The sequence below is a fragment of the Symphalangus syndactylus genome, chromosome 14, assembly GCF_028878055.3.
Source record: "Symphalangus syndactylus isolate Jambi chromosome 14, NHGRI_mSymSyn1-v2.1_pri, whole genome shotgun sequence".
NCBI lineage: Eukaryota > Metazoa > Chordata > Mammalia > Primates > Hylobatidae > Symphalangus > Symphalangus syndactylus.
This window is the reverse complement of record NC_072436.2, coordinates 25,352,497-25,376,149: the sequence shown is the minus strand read 5'-3', so window position 1 is coordinate 25,376,149 and position 23,653 is coordinate 25,352,497. Positions and strand designations below refer to the sequence as shown.

The following is a 23,653-nucleotide window of genomic DNA, read 5'->3' as shown; positions in this document are numbered from 1 at the left end:
GAATTTGAATTGGGAGTGTCAATATAAACTCATGATGTATGTAATCACTATGCAGTAACAAAAATGAAAAATCCAGATTCAACATAGCTCTTTCTACTTAAGCAGCCTAAAAACAATGAACAACCCCGTGTAGTCATAAGTGCCCCTAGTAGACAGAGTCTGTTTTCTAAATACTTTTTCCTCCAATAAAAGGAACCAGGACTTCTTGGATAAACGTACTTTGTGAACCCAGGATATCTTGTCATATGAGAAATCAAGAAAGCTGTGAAAGACTCCTACGATCCTGTCCAAAGGATTTAGGGGACAACCTGAGTAGGTTTCCACTGGCCAGGAGTGAGACATTACATTCCTCTTCGGGGAGGTAAAAAATTCCAACTATGAGGTAGTTTTGGAAAAAAAGGAAAAATAACCTGATCTCAATCAGGGCTTTCGGTCTAACTACCAATTTATAGGACACAGAGGCATGTTAAACACTTTCAATGATACCACAATACCACGGGAAAGCTATCAGCAAAATTCAGATGCAGGAAACTAACTCTACAGGACATAGAGCCATATAACCATAAAAACATTTCAAGACAGAGAGAAGCAGGGGGACATGAATTGGGCAGACCTACAGAATGAAGGAAACCCAGAAACAATGGAAGTGAGGATCCCACAGTCAGCCTTCCCTAACCCCGTTATCAGAGTTTCCTTTCTGTATATTGTCTATTACAAGGCAATGAAAAATGAGAGGTGCTTAATATCCATATTTCATTAACAGCACACCCATTTCTCCTTGGACATCTGTGTATCACTCACCGCTCCTCCATGAGTTCCCGGATAGAGGCGACCGTGGGGCCAGATCCCAGGTGAGTATAATATGGACCTTCATCTTTCTCCACTATTTGTTCTGCAGAAACACAGAGAGTAAACATTTTTAGAATATCAATTAGTCAATATTAATTTAGAAAGGTAAACCACCAACAGGAAAGTTAATAGGCATGCTAGAAAACAGGAAACCCACATGGCTTATGAACATGTGAAAAGGTGTTCAACTCCATTAGAAATCAGGAAACACAAATTAAAATCACAATAAAACACCATCACATATGGACCAAATTGGCAAAAATTAAAAAATCTGATAAAACCAAGTGTTGTCAAAGCTGTGATCTAGCACTTTGGGATTCCGCCTACCATTATCCAATAAAGCTAAACACTTGCATCCTGCCTGACCCAGTAATTCCATTTCTAGATACACACTCAAGACCAGGGGTCAGCAAGCTACTTCCCTCCAGTGAGCCAACACACCCAGCCAAAAACATTTTGTTAAGTGAAAGAAGCCCTCCTGGGTAAATACCCAATCAGACTGAAGACAGAGACTCAAACAGATACTTGTATGCCAATGTTCAGAGCAGCATTTATTCACCACAACTAAAAGGTGAAAACAACATAATCATCCATCAGCAGGTGGATGGATACATAAAATGTGTATGTCCCCATGACAGAATATTACTCAGCCAAAAAAGGAATGAAGTTTTGATACATGCTATTACAAGGATGAACCTTGAGAACATTATGCCAAGTAAAATGAACCAGACACAAAGGATAAATACTGTAGGATTTCCCTGATATGAATTATCCAGAAGAGGCAGATTCCTAGAGACAGGAAGTAGATGAGAGGTTTGCAGGGGCTGGGAGGAGCAGGAAATGAGGGGTTATTGCTTAATGGGACAGAGTTTCTGTTTAGGCTGATGAAGTTTTGGAAACAGATAGTGGTGTCAGTTGCACAATATTGTGAATGTAATTAACGCCACTAAACTGTACACATAAACATGATTAAAATGGCAAATTTAAGTTATACATACTTTACCACAATTTAAATAAAAGAAGTTCTGATACATGCTACAATATGGATGAACCTTGAAAATATATATTTTTTTTTTTTTTTTGAGATGGAGTTTTGCTCTTGTTGCCTAGGCTGGAGTGCAATGGGGTGATCTTGGCTCACTGCAACCTCCGCCTCCCAGGTTCAAGTGATTCTCATGCCTCAGCCTCCCAAGTAGCTGGGATTATAGGCATGCGCCACCACACCCAGCTAATTTTGTATTTTTAGTAGAGACAGAGTTTCACCATGTTGGCCAGGCTGGTCTCGAACTCCTGACCTCAGGTGATCCACTCACCTCGGCCTCCCAAAGTCCTGGGATTACAGGCATAAGCGGCTGTGCCCCGCCAAAAACATTTTGTTAAGTGAAAGAAGCCAGATACAAAACAGGTCACACATTGTATGATTCCGTTTATATGAAATACTCAGAATAGGTAAATCTATAGAAACAAAAAAGCAAACTGGTGGTTGTTGCCAGAGGCTGGGGGCTGGGGGAGTGGGGGTGGGTAGGAATGAGGAGTAACTGCTTAATGGGTAACAGGGTGTTTTTTTGGAGTCATGAAAATGTTTTAAAACTGGAGGGAGATGTGGTTGTACAACATTGTGAATGTACTAAATGCCACTGAATTGTTCACTTTAAGATGGTTAATTTTACGTGAAGCTCAACTCAATCTGTAAAAAGGAACAAACCATTCATGTAACAACATGGATGAATTTTAAATGAGTTTTTCTAAGTGAAAGAAAACAGACCCAAAAGGCTACATAGTAGCAGCTTTGGAAAACAGTGATTTGGCTGGATATTAGGAGGCTAAAAACAAAAAAACTATACACACAGTGTGCATCTACTGTACTACAGTTGGTAAGTTTGCTTCATATCTAAGAAGACATGACAATTAAATGTAATAGAGTATCCTACATTGAGTCCTATGACAGAAAAAGGACCATTGGTGGAAAAACTGATGAAATCCAAAAAGTCTGTAGTTAACAGTATTGTATCAACATTAATTTCTTCGTTTTAAATATACCATAATTACGTAAGACATTTACAAGCAAGAGGAGGTATATAAAGGGTATACAGGAACTCTCTACACTAACTTCGTAACTCTCCCATAAATGTAAAATTATTTCAAAATAAAGTATTAAAAAAGTAAAAGAAAAAAACAGACAGTGAGCCATAATTTCCTGATCCTTAGAAATCTTAGTCACACACATTAAAACCCACATACAAAGATTTTCACAGCAACACTGTCTGCAAGAGTCAAAGCTGTAGACAGCCTGCTGTGGACTGACTGTTTGTGTCCCTCCCAAATTTGTATGTTGAAGCCTAATCCCCAATGGGATAGCATTTGGAGGCAGGGCTTTGGGGAGGTAATTAGGTCAAGAGGGTGGCACCCTCCTGAATGGGACTAGTGTCCTTATAGGAAGGGATACCAGAGAGCTTGCTTCCCTTCCCTCTCCCCTCCTGACTATGTGAGGATATAGCGAGGAGGTGGCTGTCTACATGCTAGGAGAGGGCCCTCAATGGACACCAGATCTGCTGGTGCCTTGATCTCAGAATTCTCAGCCTCTACAGCTGTGAGAAATCAATGTTCATTGTTTAAACCACCTAGACTATGGGATTTTTTTTCTAGAGACAGGGTCTCACTCTAGTGCCCAGGCTGGAGTGCAATGGCACGATCACAGCTCACTGCAGCTTCGACCTACTAGGGTCAAGTGATCCTCCCACCTCAGCCTCCTGAGTAGCTGGGACTACAGGTGTGCACCACCACGCCTGGCAAATTTTTGTATTTTTTTTGTAGAGGCAGGGTTTTGCCATGTTGCCCAGGCTAGTCTCCAACTCCCGGGCTCAAGCTATCTGCCTGCCTCGGCCTCCCAAAGTGCTAGGATTACAGGCTTGAGACACTGGGACTGGCTGGTATTTTTGTTAAAATAGTCCAAATAAAGACACAACCCATAATTCAGCAACAGTGGAATGGATTTCTCTTGAAATGCAGTAGTCATATTATGGAATATATTCAGCAATGAAAATCAGAAACCTGCAACAGCACGGTTGACTACAACAGCAGTGAGTAAAAGCAGCACAACGCAGATGATACTGTCTAGCTGTGTCCCCACCCAAATCTCATCTTGAATTGTAGCTCCCATAATTCCATGTTGTGGGAGGGACCCAGTGAGAGATAACTGAATGAATCATGGAGGCAGTTTCCCCCATACTGTTCTCATGGTAGTGAATAAGTCTCATGAGATCTGATGGTTTGATAAGGGGAAACCCCTTTCACTTGGCTCTCATTCTCTCGTCTGCTGCCATGTAAGAACGTGCCTCTCACCATGATTGTGAGGCCTCCCCAGCCATGTGGAACTGTGAGTCCATTAAACCTCTTTTTCTTTATAAATTACCCAGTCTCAGGTATGTCTTTATCAGCAGCGTGAAAATGGACTAATACAGCAGAATACAGTTAAGATTCCATTTAAATGATATTCAATAACAGACTCAAACTATACTGCTTAGAGATCCATAGTGAGTAAAAACTACTAGGCTGAAATATGAAATTGCAGTCAATGATTTTTCACCTATCAAAAAATGATAATTTTATATGGTTCAACTTGATGAAAAGAAAAGCAAGGAAATCATTGTCACAAAAGTTAAGAGAATGGTTACTTCTAGGGGATGGAAGAGGAATGTGATTAGAAAGGCATACAGGTCTGGGCACGGTGGCTCACACCTGTAATCCCAGCACTTTAGGAGACCGAGGGGAGGATCACTTGAGTCCAGGAGTTTGAGACCAGGCTGGGCAACATAGTGAGACCCTGTCAATACAAACAAACAAATAACAACAATAAAAACCTAGCCAGGCTTGTTGGTATGTGCCTATAGTCCCAGCTACTTGGAAAGGTGAGGCAGGAGGATCACTTGATACCAGGAGTTCAAGGCTTCAGTGAGCTATGATTGCACCACTGCACTCCTGCCTGGGTGACAGGGCAAGACCCTGCATCAGGGAAAAAAAAAAAAAAGAAAGGGCATAGAGGCGACTCCTGGGGGGGCTAGAAGTGGTCTATTTTTTGATCCAGGTGGTGGTCACACAGGTTCATTTTATAAAATTTTATTAAACTCTACGTGAATGATTCTGGTACTTTCCTATGTTATATAAATCACAATTTTTTTAATGTAAAAAATTAATTTAATACCTATTTTATCCAGATCATTATGCTCAGCTTTATGGGGCATACAAGATAGAATAATACCTGACTGTTGCCTTTAAAAACTGTATGATCTAGCCAGGCAGACAAGACCTACACATAAGACACCTAATGGCATGTCCTATTAATAGGGAAAATAAAACTTTCAATGCATAGTGTTAGGACAACTGGGGGAAAAAAGTTTGATCCATACTTAATACCTTATCCCCCAAATCCATTCCAAATGGCTGAAAGATTAAAATACAAAAAAATTAAACTATACACGTGCTAGAAGGAAAAAAATGGAAGTTTTAAAAAATAATCATGAAGAAGGGTCTTCTCTAAGTATGACATAAAATTCCAAAGCCACTCCCAAAAATAAATAAATAAAACCTTGATAAATCGACTAAAGAAAAACTTTGTAATAACTATTGAAAGTCAAGCTGAAAGACAAACATCACACTGGGAAGAGAGATCTGGAACTCACATCAGTCAAAAGGCTAATTTCCTTAATATATCAAGAGCTACTATAGCTGAACAAGGTCAACAACACAAGAGAAAAATGAAAAAAAGATACCAATGGTTCTTGAAAAATGCAAATGGCTCAAACACACATAAAGCTACAATGAGATGTCATTTTCCCTCTTTCAGAGGAGTCCCTATCAAAAAGTCTGATAAGTCATTGTGTTGGTGAGGATACAGGCAGTATAAAGAATAATTTAGCAATACATTAAAATGACAAATGCATAATCTGTTTGAATTAGCAATTTCAAAGAATTTCAAATTCCTCAAAAAATTTATTTCTAGGAATTTGGTTATAATTGTGCATGTAAAAAATGACCTATGTAACAAGAATACTCATTATATCATTGTTTGTAATGGAGAAATATCAGAAATAACCTAAATGTCCATTATTATGGACTAGTTAAATGCATTACAGCATATCCATATAATGAAATATTGAGCAGTTGTCAAAAGGAATTAAGCAGCTTCAGATTTACTGACAGAAAATGACCTCCAAGATATTTTAAGTGGGAGAAAAAAAAATTTCAGTACAGCATGTGTAAGATGCTACAGTTCGTGTACACACAACCACACATACATCTGTACATACACACACGTACAAGCATAAAGGTATATACATATGTCATTACGAACTCTTAAGAATAGCAGAGTAAAAGCAAGTTTAAACTGAGTTCAGTTGTGTTCCAGTAAAACAAACAAACAAAAAAACGGTTAGCCACGGAGTGTGCAGCCAAGCAGATGACCTGACCTGATCAAAGTAGCTTGCCACTGACGGCGTCTACTCATGGAGGCTCCTCACCCCTCCCTACTGTCCTGGGTCAGGCTCTTGCCTCAATTATTGCCATGATCTCCTAACAGTTGGTCTGAGCCCTCCTAAGTCATCCTACCCAATACCACCAGTTATAGTCCCCAAACAGAAATCTGTTTACATCACTTTCCACTGATGATGCCACGCTGGACAGAAGACAGAATCCAAATTTCAGAACGTGGTCCACAAAGTCCCCGCCACACCATCTCCACACACCTCCCTGCCTTGCAACCTGTCCCAGCCACCAAGGGCTCTGCCACACAACCACTCGGTATCCCATGTCCTTAAATATGTTTTCTCTAAATATGTTTTCTCATTGACAACAGTGCCTTTCTGGATCTTTTTTGGAAAAACTCATTTTTTTTTCCTTTCTTTCCTCACAGCTCCAGCTCTAAGAAAGGGCCTAGTTTAAATGCCACTTTTTCTGTGAAGCCCTATTGAACTTTCTCAGGCTGTTTTCCCTCTGGACTTCTAAAGCATCTTGTATACAATGTCAATTATCGAGGCATGTATATACATATTACATAATTGTTACATAATTATTAATGTAGCACAGAATAACAACTACTGATCTTGTAGACGGAAACCTGGGCAACTACAATGAATTACCTTCCCAACCTCTCTAATCCTCATGCCTCTATGTGTAAAATACACAAAGGGCTTAGCACAGTATTTGGCACATAACATAAGCTCGATAGGTAGCTGTTGTCCAGGCTCCGCCAAACAAATTATGTGACTGTGGGCAAATTACACAACCTTTATGAGCCTCAACGTAGTTACAATAATGTTTTTACTTAATAGAATTGTTGAAGATTAGATGAGATGCAAGGTACCAGTGCTTAAACATTTCATGAATGAGTATTTTCAACTAAAGAGTTAGAAATGACTCATTCCAAATGGGCACTATTTTGAACCATAGAATAGAATTACAGAAGGGTGCATGTGTAGAGGTGGGGAGAGGAGAAGGCCAAGGGAGAGCAGGGGGGAGTGGGGAGGGAGAGGAAGAGAAAGAGAATATGAGAATGTGGGTGCTGGAGGCAGTGGTCTGAAAGCTCTTTATAGGTGCTAGGAGACCACACGGTATACAGAAAATAGAACATAAGAATATGCCAGAACTCTGGGCTCTGTTCCAGTTTCTATTGTCTGGAGAAAATTCAAAGTAACAAATTGACTGCAGGGTCTTATGCTGGGAAGAGAAACATCATGTAGCTTTTGGTGACCACCTTCTGCCCTAAGTCACAAAAACTCAAAACTTACATGGTTAAGGACAGAGAAAGGAAATTTTCAAGGAGAAGGCACAAACTAAATCTTAGCAACTCCATCCCAATAGCTGGAAAACAAGATACGAAGATCTAAAACCAAGACAACCTAGAACTGGCTGGTCAGGTTTCTCTGGGAAGGCCACTAAAACACAAAGGGCAGAGAAAGCTCCAAGTGCCAAACAAAACCAAAGCCACTTTCAGCAGTTTACAGGGCAGCCCAAGGAGTCTCTTAAAAGCATTGTTTCTTTTACTTATGTCTCCTCCCTTGAGTATAAGGGAAAAGATATTCTAGAAAAGAAATCAGACAACAAAGTTGTTAACTTACAACAAAGTTATAAAACTAGTATACATGTACAAATTTAATTATCCTCATATATGTTATATGAGGATATATATTATAGACATCATTATATATATTATCTTCTGTGCATACATATGTGTAACATATATATATATACACACTACCACCATCGATTTCTTGTTATGTAAATGTCTCATTTTCATACAGTTTTCATTTTATATATCGAATAAACGTTATATACGGTACTTAAAGGATCCTGAGCTAGGAACGAAGATATTAAGTATCTTATTAAGTATAAAATAAAGGAGATACAAATATAAAAATCAAAGAAGTAAAACCTCTGTACTGTTAAGTCTGAATTATAAATATCATTATGAACTCGGGTCCTGTCCACTGGAGAAACATAAGAGCAATGACATTCTAGTAGCTCTAAGTACCCCTAGCTCTCTGGCTCTCTGGTTTTGATTTCTAAACACCATTATCCTTTAAAAAGAACCAGGTGGGCCGGGCACGGTGGCTCACACCTGAAATCCCAGGACTTTGGGAGGCCAAGGCAGGCGGATCACGAGGGCAGGAGATCAAGACCATTTTGGCTAACACAGTGAAACCCCATCTCTACTAAAAATACAAAAAATTAGCTGGCATGGTGGCAGGTGCCTGTAGTCCCAGCTACTCAGGAGGCTGAGGCAGGAGAATCACTTGAACCTGGGAGGCAGAGTTGCAGTGAGCTGAGATCGTGCCACTACACTCCAGCCTTGAGACACAGCAAGCCTCCGTCTAAGAAAAGAAAAAAGAAAAGAGAAGAGAAGAGGAAAGGAAAGAAAGGGAAAGAAAAGTAAAGAAGGGAAGAAAGAAAGAAAAAGAAAGAAGGAAAGAGAAAGAAGGAAGGAAAGAAAGAAAGAAAAGAAAAGAGAAAGGGAAGGAAGGAAGGAAGGAAGGACAAACCAGGTGACCAAGCCAAAAAAAAAAAAGAAACCAGGTGGCCTTGGAGAAATGGTTAAATTCAAGGTCTGAGGCAGGAAAAGTATGATGTTCCCTGGATATTTCTTGTTGAACAAAAAGCAAAGAAATGATCAAAGGATGATCTGGGGTGAGGTATGTCCAAAGACCACAGGAGCTGGCCTGAAGGGGCATCCCACTGGCCAAATTGGGGACAATCTGAGCAAAAAGAATGACTGTAACTAAAACACATTAAATATATTAATATTCATTAGTCCATAATTATGCTCAAAAAAGAGAAAAGAGGAAAAAATAACAAACACTCCTTTGTCCTTGAAGGTGACTATTCACTTCATTTTCATTTCAACTGCTATAATATGCATAATTTCTATGAGTTACCATTAAAAAATAAACCTTGTCACTTAAACCATGGCAATACTATACATAATCACTTTCACTTTTTATCTCATATTCATTGAAAAAGCTTTTAGACTTGCTTAGATGGGTCTATCTATCACTATATACACATAAAAAGAAAATACAAGCTAAATACAGTAAATGAGTTGCATGTTGTACAAGAATACAGTTGACTCTTGAACAACACGGAGGTTAGCGGCACCAACTCCCAGTGTGGTTGAAAACCTGCATATATCTGTTGACTTCCCTGAGACTTTACTAATAGCCTACTGTTGACTGGAAGTCTTAGTGATAACAGATAATTAACACATAGACTAGTATCTACATATATTTTATGCATTTGTGACATATTTACCATTTATTAAGAAATTTTTTCAATATTTCTAGGCTATGCATTTTGTTCGTCAGTTTTTTCAAATTTTTTACAAATCTCCAAAAAATGTTCCAGTATATTTATTGAAAAAAAAATCTGGGCCAGCTGTGGTGGCTCATGCCTATAATCTCAGCACTTTACTTTGGGAGGCTGCGGTGGGCAGATTGCTTGAGCCCGGCCTGGGCAACATGGTGAAACCCCACCTCTACCGAAACACAAATAAACAAACAAAAATTAGGCAGGTGTGGTGGCACGCACGCCTGTAGTCCCAGCTACTCAAACGGCTGAGGTGGGAGGATCACTTGAGCCTGGGAGGCAGAGTTTGTAGTGAGTGGGGATCACACCACTGCACTCCAGCCTGGGAGACAGAGTAAGACCTTGTCTCAAAAAAAAAAATAATAAAGGAATGCTCAGAAGCTTAGTTTCCATGTTTCTACACACAATAACTTTGTTTCAATACTGAATCACACTGTACTCTTTCTGAAGACAATTTAAACAGTATTTAATTTTGACACACATAATACTAACATTCATAACTCACAGAGATAACAATATGAAAAGCTATGACCAAATTCATGCGTGTATACGGGTGCCATAATGGCTGCCTAGCCAACAACTAGTACAAGACATCATTGATTATAAGCTATATCCCGACTTCAGAGAGCTTCGAGATGTTTTTTAAGTGGTATAAAGCCACATATGCTCACACTTCTTCCAACTGATGAAATGTGATATTAAGCCAACTCTTATATTCTGACAATTGGTAATTAAGGGGAAAATTATGCATTATCCTGGCTTTCTTACTTAGAAAGCAATCAAATGAAGAACAGCACTTTTTTTTTGGTAAGAACTCTAAAGATAAGATCTGCCCTTCTTTTAGAATCTATTTTACTTATTTTTTTTTTTTTTTGTCTGTAGAGATGGGCTTTGTTGCCCAGATTGGTCTCAAACTCCTGGGTTCAAGTGATCCTCCCACTTCGGCCTCCCAAAGTGCTGGAATTGCAGGCAGAGGTATTGTACCAGGCCAGATCTGCCCTCTTAAACTTTCAACTGCACAATACGGTATGTTTAGTATGTTGTACAGCAGATCTCTAGAACTTATGCATCTTGCATAACTGTAACTTTATACCCACTGAACAACTCATCTCCCCCTCCCCCATCCCTTAGCAATCACATTCTATTTGCTACTTCTATAAGTCTATTTTACAAAAACTCATATAAGTGGAATCATGCAGCATTTGTCCTTCTGTGACTGAATTACTGAGCATCTTTCAGGTTTTGTAAGGTATTACATGTAAAAAAAGGATGGACAGAATTAGAATATCATCAGTTTGCAATCCCTAATGAAAAATTAACTTACACAAGGATCATCAGTAGACATGATAAGACTAAAGATTGATAGGGAACTGGATAATCACATGGTGGTGAAGTATTGCCTGACAAATTATTTGCTGGACACAAGGGGGAAAACATAACTATATAATAGCAAGACCTGGCTCTTGGTCTTACCACCTTAACCTAGTGACAACTGGGCTTCACCAACGGTGGGACAATTAGACTTCTCAAAGTGATCTTACGTGAGAAGCCTGGCATACTCCATTAAAAAAAATAAAAGTTTTAGGCCAGGCATGGTGGCTCAGGCCTGTAATCCCAACACTCTGGGAAGCTGAGGCAGGTAGATCACTTGAGGTCAGGAGTTAGAGACCAGCCTGGTCAACATGGTGAAACCTCATCTCTACTAAAAATACAAAAATTAGCTGGGCGTGGTGGTGCATGCCTGTAACCCCAGCTACTCGGGAGTCTGAGGCAGGAGTATGGCTTGAACCCAGGAGGCGGAGGTTGCAATGAGACGAGATCATGCCACTGCACTCCAGCCTGGGTGACAGAGTGATACTCTGTCTCAAAAAAAAAAAAAAAAAGTTTCACCTGAACTTAACCAAGTATTTAGATCCTTCAGCACATGGTTTTCTTTTTTCTCACAGTGAGACAAGGTTTACTAACCTTCTTGGTGCCGTTTAATGCTATTCAATCTTAAATTCAACAGGTGACTTTATCCTACTTACATTCATTGTTATAACATATATTTCTGGCATTTTATGTTTTCCATGTTTAATGCTTCCTTGTCTTCTTCGTTTGCTGCAGATTTTGTATTTTCTATTTCCCCCACCAGCACCACCCCTGGTAATCTGGAAAATCTATAGTATGTTTTTAAAAATGCTAACGGTACTTCTAAAGAGAAAAGTTAGCACCTCTATAATTTCTCCCACCTCCTCCTTTACTTCTGCTTTTCACTGGTATCCTCAGGAACATATTTCCCTCTGCTACATATTAAGATGTTTAACATAAAAATATATCTTAAGTAGAGTTTAAGTAAATATCTTTTGTTTTACAAAAATAACTGTCATTTAAAGTTAGACTTAACGTTTGAACAGATTTAGTGTTCATTGCCAGCCTCTCCATACTACAACTTCCCCATCTATTATTATTTTGATTCATCTCTAGAAAATTTGAGTTCTTACATATTTAAAAATGTTTTTATGAAGACTTTACATATGGATGGTGACTTAAGTAAGTCGAACTTGGATCAAACTTTTTAATCTCAATACTCTACTCTGAGAACTGCAAAACACATATCCAACAAAGGACCCATATATCCAAAATAAAGAACCCTTACACTCAATAAGAAAAACAATAGAGAAATGGGCTTGAACAGCAACTTGAATGACTTGAACAGGAACTTGAACAGAAATGACTTGAACAGGAACTCTACAAAAGATGGCATATGAAAAACTGCTCACCCTCATTAGGCATCAGGGAAATTCAAATTAAAACCACAGTGAGATACTATTATACATCTACCAAAATGGCAAAGACTGGATGGCACCATTTGCTTGTGAGAATGTGGAGCAACGCTGGTGGCAGCTTAAACTGTAACAACCACTTTGGAAGACCAATCGTACCTACTAAAGCTGAACATACACAATTTCAGTCCTAGGTAAATACCTAAGTATACACATGTATACATAAATGCACCAAGAGACAGGTACAAGAATGTCTTATATTAGCACGATTCATAATAACTCCAAGTTGGAAACAACCCAAAAGACCATCAGCGACCTACTGGATACACCGTGGTGTATTCAAAAAATGGAATACTGTACAGCTATGAGAATGAACGACGGGGCAGATAACAAATATACATACATACAGATAACACAGGGCCAGGCACAGTGGCTCACACCTGCAATCCCAGCACGCTAGGAGGCCAAGGTGAGAGACTAGCCTGGGCAACAAAGAGAGACCTCGTCTCTAAAAAAAATTTAAAAATTAGCCAGGCACAGTGGCATGTGCCTGTAGTCCCAGCTACTTGGGAGGTATGGGGATCGCTTGAGCCAAGGAGTTCGTGGTTGCAGTGAGCTATGATCACATCACTGCACTCTGGCTTGGACAACAGTGACATCCTGTCTCTCTAAAAATAAATAAATAGGTCAGGCACAGTGGCTCACACCTGTAATCCCAGCACTTTGGGAGGCCAAGACAGGCAGATCACCTGAGGTCAGGAGTTCAAGACCAGCCTGGCCAACCTGGCAAAACCCTGTCTCTACTAAAAAAATACAAAAGTTAGCCAGGTGTGGTGGCGCATGCCTGTAGTACCAGCTACTCTGGAGTCTGAGCCAGGAGAATCATCTGAATCGGGGAGGCGAAGGTTGCAGTAAGCTGATATTGTATCACTATGCTCCAGCCTGGTCAACACAGCGAGACTCCGTCTCAAAAAAATAAATAAAAATTAAATAACAAAAATAAAAACACAATATAGATGAATCTCACAAACACATCATTGAGCAAAAGCCAAAATATGAAAGAGCATATGATACATATTCATGATTCCATTGTATGAAGTTCAAGAATAGGCAAAACTGATCAGTGTGGTAAGAAGTTAGAATAGAATAGTTACCTTAAGACGGGTCAGCAAACTTATTCTGTTAAGCACCAGACAGTACGCATCTTAGGCTCTGCAATCTCAGGGGCAACTACTCAACTGTGTTGTTGTAGTGCAAAAGTGGTTATAGACAACAGATCAACACATGAGCATGGCCATGTTTTAATAAAACTTTACAGACTCTAGTATTTGGATTTCATATCATTTTCGTGAGTCATGAAATGTTATTCTTCAACGGACTTTTTTTTTCAATCATTTAAAAACATAAAAACCCCTTTTATACATGAATGTGGGCCAGGTTTGGTCTGCAGGCTGCCAGCCTATGCTTCAGGGGATTGGGTGGCACGTGCCTGGAGGGGTGGACTTCGGAGGCTTCTGAGGTGCTAGTAAAATTCTGTTCTGCTGTTTACATGAGTGTGTGTCTTTTATAAAACTGTACTGAGCTGTACACTTGTGATTTACATACCTTCCTGTATGTGTATTTCAATACAAAATGTTTTTTGAAAGTGCTTTTAAAAAAGAAAAAAAATTTAAAAATTAAAAAACATTTGTCTACAAAAACCTAATATATGCGACCAACTTTTTTTTTTTTAAACTTGTAGGTGATTCTTCACCCTTGAAATTTAATAAGTTAATCAGCATTGTTATCTGTCAAATTTCCCTCATTTTCCCTGGGATATGAAAACTTATTATAACACCTTTTCACTTCAAAAATGTTTTCTGTTCTACCTTTGACTCTCACGTTTGTTCAGTTTGCTCCACACTGTTCGCCGAGAACACCGAGTGTTCCCAAGATTCCCACCAGAATGAATCTGTGTGTGGGGTCCCTACTGTCCCTCTCTTCTGCTTCCCTCACTGTATGCCACAGCTATACTGTTCATTTCTACATTTTCCCGTTTTGGGGTAAACTTTCAAGACCATGCCTCTTCCTCACCAATCTGCTTTTTCTGTTAACTCTGATTCTGCTTTTTGTAGCTTCTTAATGCACTTTTTATGTGTTTTGTAATGGCATGGTTCTTCTGGAATTTAATCCATAACTCTCACGACTTCTTTATAACTTAGCACCTCATCTTCCATTTTTTATTTCATAGCGACTGTTTTCTTCAACTTCCCTGAAGATATAAGTCAGCGGTTTAAACAATTCCTGTATTTTCTCATGTAAATTTTCTTTTTTTAGCTTAAGTATTTGTTTGCAACTAAGCTTATTAACACTAATGAAAATGTACAAAGAATTATAAATTTTCATATTAAATGTTATATTAATCCCTCCGCTTTTCCTACAGAATTTGAATGGCTACCATGTTGATTTCGTTTGTTTGTTAATCAATCTTCTCACAGGGGAAGCTGATCTCTAGTTTCTCCTCCTTGGCAGAACTGACATTTTGGATCAACTAGTTCTTTACTGTAGGGGCTGTTAGGAGGCTTAGCAGCATCCCTAGCTTCTAGATGCCAGTAGTACCCCATCACTTGTGATGACCACAAATGTCCTCAGATATTGCCAAATGTCCCCTGGGGGCAAGGAATGGAAAGCCTCCAATTGAAAGCCACTGGTCTATACTCATTTGCCCAAAAATAGAGTGGGCAGAATTTCCTTACTCCTGTTTACCTGGACAGTGCTCAAATTCTTCCCTTAAAAATTCAGCTAGATAACTAGATGCTGTAGAGGTTTCAATTATTAGTTTGAAAGTTCAGCAGGCTGAGAGGGGATAGGAGAACTGGGGCTGGCTGTGGACAATTGTGACTGGGAAATTTCATCTCCAAGCCCTTTGTCTGTTGGAGCCAATGCCTCTAAATTTTTATGTGTATGTTGAGGGTTGGGTTGTACTCTGTCCTGATGGGGAGAGACACTCTTGGGATTTTGGTTCATTCCCTCAAAAGGGACTGAGCTGGTCACTCTGATAAGATGTCAAGTTAAAATAAAGCCCCACAGTTGACAGGATTTTTGTTTGGTGGTTCAGCAAATATTTTTTCTTTGCACAATAGCCTTTTCGGTACTGTTGGCCCTCAGCTACAAAGCCAGCTCTTAGGATATGATTTCCCATCTCTCCAGCCCACCATCCTCAGCCCAGACCTTATCCCCTTCAAAAGCTGGAGCAAATGGGGAGCATGCTCTGCCTGCATTCCCTGGTTTCCAAAGAGCATGACTTCTAGACGGTGGTCTCCCATCTTCCAGCCCATTTCTCCAAGTTGTGGGGTCCCTCTGTTATTTTTCCCAACACTGGGAGTTGTGTACTCAGTGTGTCATTCTTTAATTCAATTTGATCTCAAAGTGGCAGACAGCCCTTGGAATTCATGGTTGAAGATTGGGGCTATTCCCAAATTTCAGCTGATGAAAGCTTTTCCTGTTTTTATTGATTTGGTTCCTTTCACCAGGTTTCAGGAAAGGAGTATTTTACCATCTTGCTGTTAAGTCACTGTTTTACCTTGTAGTCCCCAGGGTAATATTTCTTCCTTCTCCATAAAGGTAAAGTGGCATCGCTGGGAAATGGCTCAACTCTTCTTAAAGAAAAACCTATTTTATGTCTTGTTTTGATCACTGAGAGAAGAAGTGAAGGTGGTTCTTTTTTCCCCCCCTTTCTAAAATACACGGCAGAAAGCTCTGGGGGAGAGCTCAGGAGAGCAAAATCCAATTTTTGAGAAAATGCTCGTTATACGGCTTTAGGTGTTTTTCTTAACCCTGTGCACTTAATTCTATACTCATTAAAATAGAAAAATATGTTCTGTTCCATTTCTGCTCTAGGCTGGGGAGAGAATGAATATATTTCTGCTATCAGCAAGAGACACTTAACACAAGAAACCACTCATTACTACCTAACAGAAAGAGAGATGTTTAATTTCTAAAAGAACCTTCCACCTTTCTGCACTCTCTACACACAAACTAAGCCATCCACATTTTTCCAGTGGGGAATCAGTGGCCAGGAATATACACAGGAGCACAGCTGAGGCATTTCTTTTTTATGACATTAGTACAGAGAGACAGTATGCAATTAATGTACAGATGTCAAGATAACACAAAGGTTCCATTTATACCTATCTACTCTTTCCAAACAATTCTATATAATTGCCCCAGTTTCTTAGTCCATTTTCTGTTGTTTATAACAGAATACCTGAAACTGGGTAATTTATAAAGGAAAGGAATCTATCTCTTATAGTTCTGGAGTCTGAGAAGTCCAAGGTCAAGGGGCCACACCTGTTGAGGCCCTTCATGTTGATGGGGACTCTGCAGAGTCTCAGGTGGTGCAGGGCACATGGTGAGGGGCTGGGTGTGCCAGCTCAGGTCTCTCTTCCCTTTCTGAATAGAGCTACCAGTCCCACTGCCATGCTAACCTGTTAATCCATTAACCCACTAATCCATGAATGAATTAATCCATTCATGAGGATAAAGCCTGCATCACCCAATCACCTCTTAAAGGCCACTCCTCTCAATACTGACTTTAGGGGATTAAGTTTCAACGTAAGTTTGGGGAAACAAAAACATTCAAACCACAGAACTCAGTTTCCTGATATAATTTTAGTGAACTTAACGCTGAAGAGCGTAAGATTATACAGATAATTAGATTCCATTTTAATGACAGTCAATGACTGCTAGCATGATGCCTCCTGATAGTTACAAAGCCACAGCCATGGGCAGGTAGAATGTTAGGTCCTACTCTGGATCAGGTGTGCTGGATGAATTTTTTAACACTAAAATCTCAGGTCAGCTGCCTGTGAAACCATGTACAGCATGCTGGGCCTTTATAAAAATGGGCATATTCAAGATCATAAACATTAAAGGTAAGGAGATCATTCCTAAACCCATCTGACACCTTCGCAGAGTATAAATATGGAGGTAGAATAAGGCTGACCAGTTGACCAAAAAATATGAAGGGTACTTGCCATAGGCTTAGCACCAGTCTAGATGCTTTATAAATACAACACGCGGCCAGGCACGGTGGCTCACTCCTGTAATCCTAGCACTCTGGGAGGCCAAGGTGGGTGGATCACTTGAGCCCAGGAGTTCAAGATCAGCCTAGGCAACATGGCAAGACCCCATCTCCTCTACAAAAAATTTAAAAAATTAGCCAGGCATAGTGGTGCATGCCTGTAGTCCTGGCTACTTGGGAGGCTGAGGCAGGAGGATCGCTCAAGCCTAGGAGGTCAAGGCTGCAGTGAGCTGTGAGTGTGCCACTGCTCTCCAGCCTGAGTGACAGAGTGAGACCCCACCTCAAAAAAAAAAAAAAAAAAAAAAAACCATGCAGTCCTTGTGCTGAAGGAACCTGGGCTTTAACTGCAAAGACTGGTGCACATAGAACAAATAATGTAAGAGAAGAAAGAATCCAGCATTCAGTCCTAACCCTTCTTTTCTGATGCTGTTAGCCCTCCCAACCTTGAAACTATCCATTGGTTCTTTAACCTAGCCTCTCGTCGATTTCTTCCCACATCTTTTCCACACTTTCTTCGAAGCCTCCTGTTTGAGCTCCTCTCCCCTAAACGGTGGTAACTTCCATTCTCGGTCTTTTTTTTTTTTTTTTTTGATCTACACAGTCAGCCTGGTGAAATGACCAGGACTGAACATTTCAGTTACCATCAGTCTGCCAAAGAACTACCAGTTCACAGATCTGACCAGATTGACACTGCCAGGTCCCACAGACATCTCAAAAGCCGGTTACCCACACTGGCTGCCTCACCCCGCCCCTCCCCCCCCCGCCCCCGCAGTATTTCTAACCTTGGTGAAAGGCAGCACCATCAACCCAGTCGCCCAGCCTGAAACCTCAGGAGTCACCTGTGACCACTCCTCCTCCCTTACTCCTACATCCAACCAGTCACTAGAGCAGTTAATTCTTTTCTTATTCTTTTATCTGCCCCCTCCCCTCCTCCTTTCTACTCAAGGTCACTCTAGTTCAGAGGCGCATTATTTCTTGCCTGAACTACATCTGAGCCTACAAACTGGTTTCTCTAGCTTTGGTATCATCCCCTCTTCCCCTGAAACTCTCCTCTCCAGCCACTCCCAATCTTTCATCTTCCACACCCGTCACACCGGCATGACCTGTATTTCCCCACGTTCTCTCATCTTCCGCATCTTCATGTGTCTTTCCACATGTCTTTCATCTGCATAAACTTCAGGTCCCTTCTCCCTGTTCCTCTATTAAACTTCTATTTATCCTTTAAAACTCAGTAAGACATCCTCTCCTGCAGGAAGTTTTCTCTGATACCCTCCTACTCACTGTCAGATTCCCCATCCTTTATATGGTGTCCAAATAGTCATTGTTTCAAAAAATATTTAAAAGATATGAAGTTTCTCTTCATCTCAATGCAGTGGGGTGGGGGGTTTCTGTGATACATTCTCATAGAAATAAAAACTGTAGAAAACAGACTTTACACGACTGTAAACAAATAACTTTGTGTCCTCCATTCAGGACTATGTCCCATCTGAAATTCTCTGATGGACATGCCACCGGCTACATTCACTGGACAATGCCACTCCCTCACCCAGACTTTCACCATGCTCCAGGCAAAGGAGATATTTTTCCTGTGGCCACTTCTTCAGGGAAGAACAATCAACTGATTAAAAATACAACATATTTCTATGAAGGCAACCACTAGCATCTACACCTCCTAACTTCTTGCTTTTGCTGTGGTTTAGTCTCTGCAGCTTCCTGTTGGCTGCTCCCCGGAGACATCAGGACAACACTTACAAACTAACACAGATTGCTTCCTCATCTCTAAGATGGTGACTAGATGAGCACAAAGGATGCTTTTCCCACTAAAAAGTCATTTGCATTCATTCTCTGTCCTAAACTGGCTCCTCTTGGGAATTTCCCTGTTACTGAAAATAGACAAAATACACAAAGGCGAAGGGAACAACAGTCTCTATAGCTCCTTGTCCTGTTTCTGACAATGGTGTTATAGGATGGTTGTGGGGGGACTCTCCAATGAGTATTTTTAAATATCCACATCCACAAGTCACTTGCAATAATTCAACACAGAAATTCAACTTGTGAGGCCGGGCGCGGTGGCTCAAGCCTGTAATCCCAGCACTTTGGGAGGCCGAGGCGGGCGGATCACGAAGTCAGGAGATCGAGACCATCCTGGCTAACACGGTGAAACCCCGTCTCTACTAAAAATACAAAAAATTAGCCGGGCGTGTTGGCAGGCGCCTATAGTCCCAGCTACTCGGGAGGCTGAGGCAGGAGAATGGCGCGAACCCGGGAGGCGGAGCTTGAAGTGAGCCAAGATCGCGCCACTGCACTCCAGCCTGGGGGACAGAGAAAGACTCCGTCTCAAAAAAAAAAAAAAAAAAAAAAAAAAAAAAAAAAAAAAAAAAAGAAATTCAACTTGTGATAAATATTCTCAAAGCTGTAAACATCATATTACCTTTTAGAGAATGGCATTTCCTTTCATAGCTTATAAGTTTACTTCTTTGAAGCTTTAAGGGGTGCCTTTAATTCTAGAACTTCAAGATTCAGATTAAAAAAATCCATATGAGTCCCATCCAGACCTTCAGAAACCCATCATTTTTATATAAATGGGTTGGGGACTTTGGTTACGTGGTGATGCCCATATTGGCTAAATTGCTTATTTGGCAAAATTACCAAATAACTTGAATAATAGAAGGTTTTTTTGTTTTGTTTTGTTTTTTGAGACACAGTCTTGCTCTTTCACCCAGGCTGGAGTGCAGTGGCATGATCTCAGCTCACTGCAACCTCAGCCTCCCAGGTTCAAGTGATTCTTCTGCTTCAGCCTCCAGAGTAACTGGAATTACAGTCACCCGCCACCATGCCCGGCTAATTTTTGTATTTTTAGTAGAGATAGGGTTTCACCATACTGGCCAGGGTGGTCTCGAATTCCTGGCCTCATGATCTGCCCGCCTTGGCCTCCCAAAGTGCTGGGATTACAGGCATGAGCCACAGCGCCCGGGCCCCTCCCCCACCGCCTTTTTTTTTTTTTTTTTTTTTGGCTATAGGAACTTGTATGCTTTTATAAAGTTGTTCCCATATTCTGTTATCAGCTATTAGGTGGCTTCATGGAGTTTCCATATTTCACCCCCACTTCTACAGAAAATTCTTCCTTATATTAACCTACAACTCTCTACCTACCACTGGTGAGGGGATGAATTTCTGGAGTATGGGATTTTCCCATTGTCATCCCAGAGTGAGCACCTTGATTTCTAAGCCTTGTTCTGAGCCTGAATTCACAAAGACAAATTCTACCATACCAACTGAAGAAGCACCTGTTCAGGCGTGGTGGCTTACACCTGTAATCCTAGCACTTTGGGAGGCTGAGGCAGGTGGACTGCCTGAGCTCAGGAGTTTGAGACCAGCCTGGGCAACATGGTGAAACCTTGTCTCTACTAAAATACAAGAAGTTAGCCAGGCATGGTGGCAGGTGCCTGTAATCCCAGCTACTCCAGAGGTCGAGGCATGAGAACTGCTTAAACCCAGGAGGCAGGGGTTGCAGTGAGCCAAGATCACGCCACTGCACTCCAGTATGGGCAACAGAGTGAGAAGCATGTGGCCAGACAATTCTAGAAAACAGAATAGGTTTTCCTAACATGAACCTCAGGCCCTCCAGAAGCTGTTTCAGAGCAAATCTCTTTGTTGGTTCTCTTCATTCTACTACCATTGTTTTAGTGAGGACTTGTTTCCCAACTGACCAGTTTCAATCACAATATGACATGGTGGTTGAGTCCAACTGCCGAGGTTCAAATCTCACTTTCATTAGTTTGTATGACCTTGGTAAATTACTTAATCTGTTTCCTCATGGCTAAAATGGAGCCACTGACAGTACTTACCTCATAGAGCTGCTATGAGGATTAAGTGAGGTGGTGACTATAAAGTACTTGGCAGGGTGCCTAGACCAGAGCAGGTGCTTCATAAACACTTTTACTCTCAAAAGCTTCCTAACGGGTCTCCTACCACAGGGTTATCACCCTTCACCAATCCACCTTCCATGCTACTGCTAGCATGCACTTTCACAAGTATTTCTGAGTTATACAATACAAATTTCATGGTAGAAAATTCAAAAAACACATGAGGGAAAGGTCATCCATACTCCAACCACAGAGACAATCCACTGTTGATATATTTCCTTCTAGTCTTTTTTCCATTTTCTAAAACTTAACTGAGATGATCGTTCAAATTTGTTTCTGCTGTTTTCACCTAAGTATTTTCCTCTAATTTAACAATACAAAGTGTTGTTAGCTCCCAGTTCCTGAAGGTCTGGTTTCTCTGATGCTGACAGATGCCTGCGTTTTTGCTCACTGCCTACAAGCGAAGATGTATCCTCTCTGGTGGAGGCTCCTCATTCGAGGAATGCAGGAGAACAGAGGTTTCAGGTCACCCTTGTAACATCCCATCCTACAAGCTTGCTTCCTTCTGCCCCAAGACTGTGTTTATGCACTACTCAGTGTGGAAAGCCTTTCTGCCTCTCCTCATCTGTGTTCACTACAGTTTTCAAAACCCAGCTCTAAACAAGAGTTTCCTAGATAAAACATGACCTCCCATGATGACAACCAAGTCTGTGCTACAGGGTACTCCTGCGATACAGCCACTTCCATACAACAGCATGGGCCTCGGAGGTAAAAGGCACTCAGCACACACTGGTTGAGTGGGTGACTAAATATTTTATTGTTTATTTATTTTTTCCTTAAGTAAACCATAGGCTGGGCGCAGTGGTTCACGACTATAATCCCAGCACTTTGGAAGGCTGAGATGACAGGATCGCTTTAGCCCAGGAGTTTGAGACAAGCCTGGGCAATATAGTGAGACCTCGTCTCCACAAAAAATTTTTAAAAATTAGCCAAGTATGGTGGCATGCGCCTGTAATTCCAGTTACTTGGGAGACTGAGGTGGAAGGATTGCTTGAGCCCAGGAAGTGGAAGCTGCAGTGAGCGGAGATCATGCCACTGCATTCCAGCCCCAGCAACAGAGTGAGACCCTGCCTAAAAATTAAAAAAGGAAACCGCGAAGTCCTTCAGTGATGAACCATTTCTGTTAATTTTATCCTTATTGGTAGTTATACATGGCTAGGTAATTAATATATGATAACTAAAGGAACAGCCAACTTTTTCTTTCCTTTACAAAAGTATGGTTTTACTTTTCTTGCCCTATTGGACTTGATGGGCTTGATAACAGCTGACACTCTTGTGCCAACACAGCACTAAGTGCTTTACACATAGTAACGAATTTCATCCTCACAACAGCCCCGGTGAGGCTGGTACTATTATCGTTTTCATTCTACATATGAGGAAGCAGAAACCGTGATGGGTTATGTAAAGTGCCCAAGCACTCCCAGCTAGTAAGTGATGGAGTTGGGATGCAAATTTAAAAACTAGTTTGACCACACATAATATCCATATAATTAAATTCAACAATTAAAATATTGGCTAAGGATCAATTATGTCTTAAAACACTAGGTAAGGATATTTCCCACGTTGTAGAAGGAGAAACGAGGTGCTAAACGCAGGCGGATGGGACACACACATACACGCACGGAGAAAAGGTAGGCGGACCCCATGATCAAAACAAGTTTCCCCCATATGCTGGTAAATAAGAGGGCCCTAGAAGTCATGTCATTACTAGTCATATCTAAGAATGGACAGGGCCAGTGGGAACCACCATCTAGGAGCATGTCTCTGAGTGCCTGGCAGCATATCTGTTCACCCCCAGATAAGAGCCCTGGGGCCAGCTTATCCTTGCTCTGCATGTGACTCTGTCACCCACTCCTCTGCCTCGTACCCCAGGAGTCAGGGAGGGGTAGCTGGAGGAGGCAGAACAGCCCAGCTCCTCCCCACTGACCGGGAGACAACATCCCAGCAAGTACATGACTTACTTGATATTTACGTATTTTTCACAAGTAGGGAAGACAGCCTTTTCCCAAGACCCGTCTGTGTTATCATAAAATCACAAGAATTCAATATGCTCATCGCCAGCATCACTGTGTTTTCTGTCAACATCTGAAACACACATATCTTGTACAGAACACTCCCTAAACAGAGCGTGGGGGTCGAGTGGACCTGAAGCTTACCACTGCCTCCAGGACTTCCCAGAGATAGTACGCTTACTGGGG

At 41.0% G+C, this 23,653-nt stretch overlaps 1 protein-coding gene across 5 annotated transcripts in view; it reads right to left on the bottom strand.

Annotated features, from left to right (window-relative positions):
• Positions 1-23,653, bottom strand: part of TET3 (tet methylcytosine dioxygenase 3) — a 125,963-nt gene that overhangs the window by 36,872 nt on the left and 65,438 nt on the right. For all 5 annotated transcript variants that reach the window (XM_055243717.1, XM_063617486.1, XM_055243723.2 and 2 more), the window contains one exon: positions 802-892. In XM_055243717.1, the coding sequence (XP_055099692.1) occupies positions 802-892 (91 nt within the window). The remainder of the gene's footprint in view (positions 1-801; positions 893-23,653) is intronic.